Genomic DNA, 2,225 nt, shown 5'->3' with positions numbered 1-2,225 from the left:
AAAAAAAAAAAAAAAAATTGAGGTTAGAGTGTTGTTAAATCGCGGTAAGGGCGATTCTAAGTTTGTTCCCGTGGAATTCAGAGGAAAGGGCGTCGGATGCGGATTCAGTCAGCGTCAGTTTCAATGAGGAAGAAGGCATGCCTCTTCTCTGACCAGTGTCAGTTACATGTTCTAGAATACTGGCCCCATGGGATCGCGAAGGTAAGACTTCACCCGGCGAAACTGCTCGGTGTCAGGAAGACTGAAAACGTGATGTGACACGTGCTCGCGCGTTTAGGTCGACGAGCGTTGTTATGAGATTGCGTAACACACTCGGACGAGAAAGAAACACGCCGCATGAAATGTTAAAAATATGGTTGACACGTGGAAGATGATAAAACCTTCTCTGTTTTGCGCGATGGGATTGATATTCCGAAAATAGTAATTGTAAGCGGATTAACTTCGCATTACGCACATATAATAGTGTTAATAGTTGTAAACTATTGAAAATTTTGTGAAGAAATGTTTTAATATTTATGACAGAATTTAATGACAGAAAGAAATTGAGAAAATATTAAGAAAAATTTTTAAATATTTTTTACGAAAGTATTATACAAGTCATTTATTTTTTTAAATATTTTGAAGAAATTCTTTGAATAATTTTCATTTTATGAAGAATTAAAAGTATATTGTAAATGTATAAATTTGGTAAAACGAAAAATTCTGCCATCTATGAAGAAAGGAGCGTAACCTGTTGTATGTAGGTGTTCCATTGTTGATAATAGATTTCTTTGCGATCTATTATATCGAGCGATAGAAATTCTCAACGATTTACAAGATGGTGCTTTGATCGTTATTACAGCCATCATGAATCAAATTATGTCAAGAATAAGTGGGGGTTGATGTTGACGAGAGGTGGGTCTTTCTGGTTAAGCCTACCACTGGAAGGGTGGAGTCCGCTACGCATGACCTACGACCATCTGGAAGTACACATTGGCGTAGAAATATTAGAATTTATTTGATAAAAATTTATACGTGTCCAAAAATTAATTTTCTTCGATTTAATTTAATATTTCTTAAATATTTAAAATTTATGATTATATGAAATAATTCCAGTACAAAATAAAATGTAAGTATATTTACTCGATGCTTTAACATTAATGTTAATATTTATAAAAAGATTTATAAAAACGTACGTACCTTCAATATACCATATGCAAATATACAAAAGATAATTATTTTTTTACTTTATTTTAATTATAAATGATAAGAGAGACCATTATTTATTAATTTATTAATTTTTAATCACAGAAAACAAATATATATTTTTGAATTAAGCAACTATGAGAAAACGGAGGAACTACTTTGAAATAGAACTATCGGTAATAAACTTTACGAGAATCTGTAGCTAGTGCCATCTTGTGGTATTTTCTATCACAATTCCTGAAATATCGATCTCAATAATATTTTCAGATTATAGTTTGATTACTAAAATGATATAAAAAAAATACTACGATTTATTATCGATAATTTTTTTGCATATCGAATAACATTTTATTTCTTTTTATAAAAGTAGACATATTTAAAATAAATTTCAATTATCTTTTTATTCATATCGAATATTAATTCGTTTAAAAACGTTAATTAATTTATTACAATTAAAATTTTTTTTATTCATTTGTTTGATGATTACAATAACTCATATTACGTCTTTCTAAAATGAAATTTCTGGTTGATTATTGTTTTATTTCAACTCGATAGATCAGTTTATAATCCTACATATTTATTTTCTACATCTTTTCTATTATTAGTTAATTACTCTCTTCAAAGGTGAACAAAATTTCAATATAGATTATGAAAAAGAAATAAAATTTTATTTTTGTTCGCATATAATTAGAACATGAAATTAAATATCATGCACTTCAATTTTCGCGCGGATTTGAAATAAATGTAGCCAATCAGAAACCAGTTAAGGTCTAACCGCGAAACGAATCATTGCGCATCATAATGCGCATGGCGTTAGTCTACAGTCGAAAATCATAGTGATAGGCTGCGTTTTACCGGTTAAAGTGTATAATTATGTAAAATTTTCATTAATAAACTATTGTGTTAAGGTTAATTGTAGATTATTAAGTTTTATTTAATCAGTGCGTGTTTGTTTAATCATTATTGTATCAAAATTGAACAGTATTTAGATTTTTATCGTCTTTCTAAACTTTATCGTTCGATCGAAGTTTCGATGATTT

The 2,225-nt window shown here is 29.1% G+C and overlaps 1 protein-coding gene across 1 annotated transcript; it reads left to right on the top strand.

Annotated features, from left to right (window-relative positions):
• Positions 1 to 6: 6 nt before the first annotated feature.
• Positions 7 to 1,075, top strand: LOC102678837. The gene is made up of 2 exons (XM_006611846.2): positions 7 to 201; positions 765 to 1,075. The coding sequence occupies exons 1-2, from the start codon at positions 97 to 99 to the stop codon at positions 999 to 1,001; spliced, it is 342 nt and encodes a 113-aa protein (XP_006611909.1). The 5' UTR covers positions 7 to 96; the 3' UTR covers positions 1,002 to 1,075.
• The last annotated feature ends 1,150 nt before the right edge of the window (positions 1,076 to 2,225 follow it).

The sequence above is a fragment of the Apis dorsata genome, unplaced genomic scaffold (genome assembly GCF_000469605.1).
Source record: "Apis dorsata unplaced genomic scaffold, Apis dorsata 1.3 scaffold_93, whole genome shotgun sequence".
In the NCBI taxonomy this organism is placed as follows: domain Eukaryota; kingdom Metazoa; phylum Arthropoda; class Insecta; order Hymenoptera; family Apidae; genus Apis; species Apis dorsata.
Note: the sequence above shows the minus strand (reverse complement) of the source record. Positions and strands in the feature narration are given on the sequence as shown.

Bases quoted from the DNA above. Each gene is read 5' to 3' on its own strand.
- LOC102678837 (XM_006611846.2), top strand. From the start codon at position 97: ATGCGGATTCAGTCAGCGTCAGTTTCAATGAGGAAGAAGGCATGCCTC. The intron at 202-764 runs GTAAGACTTCAC...TGTTGATAATAG, and splicing joins GGCCCCATGGGATCGCGAAG to ATTTCTTTGCGATCTATTAT.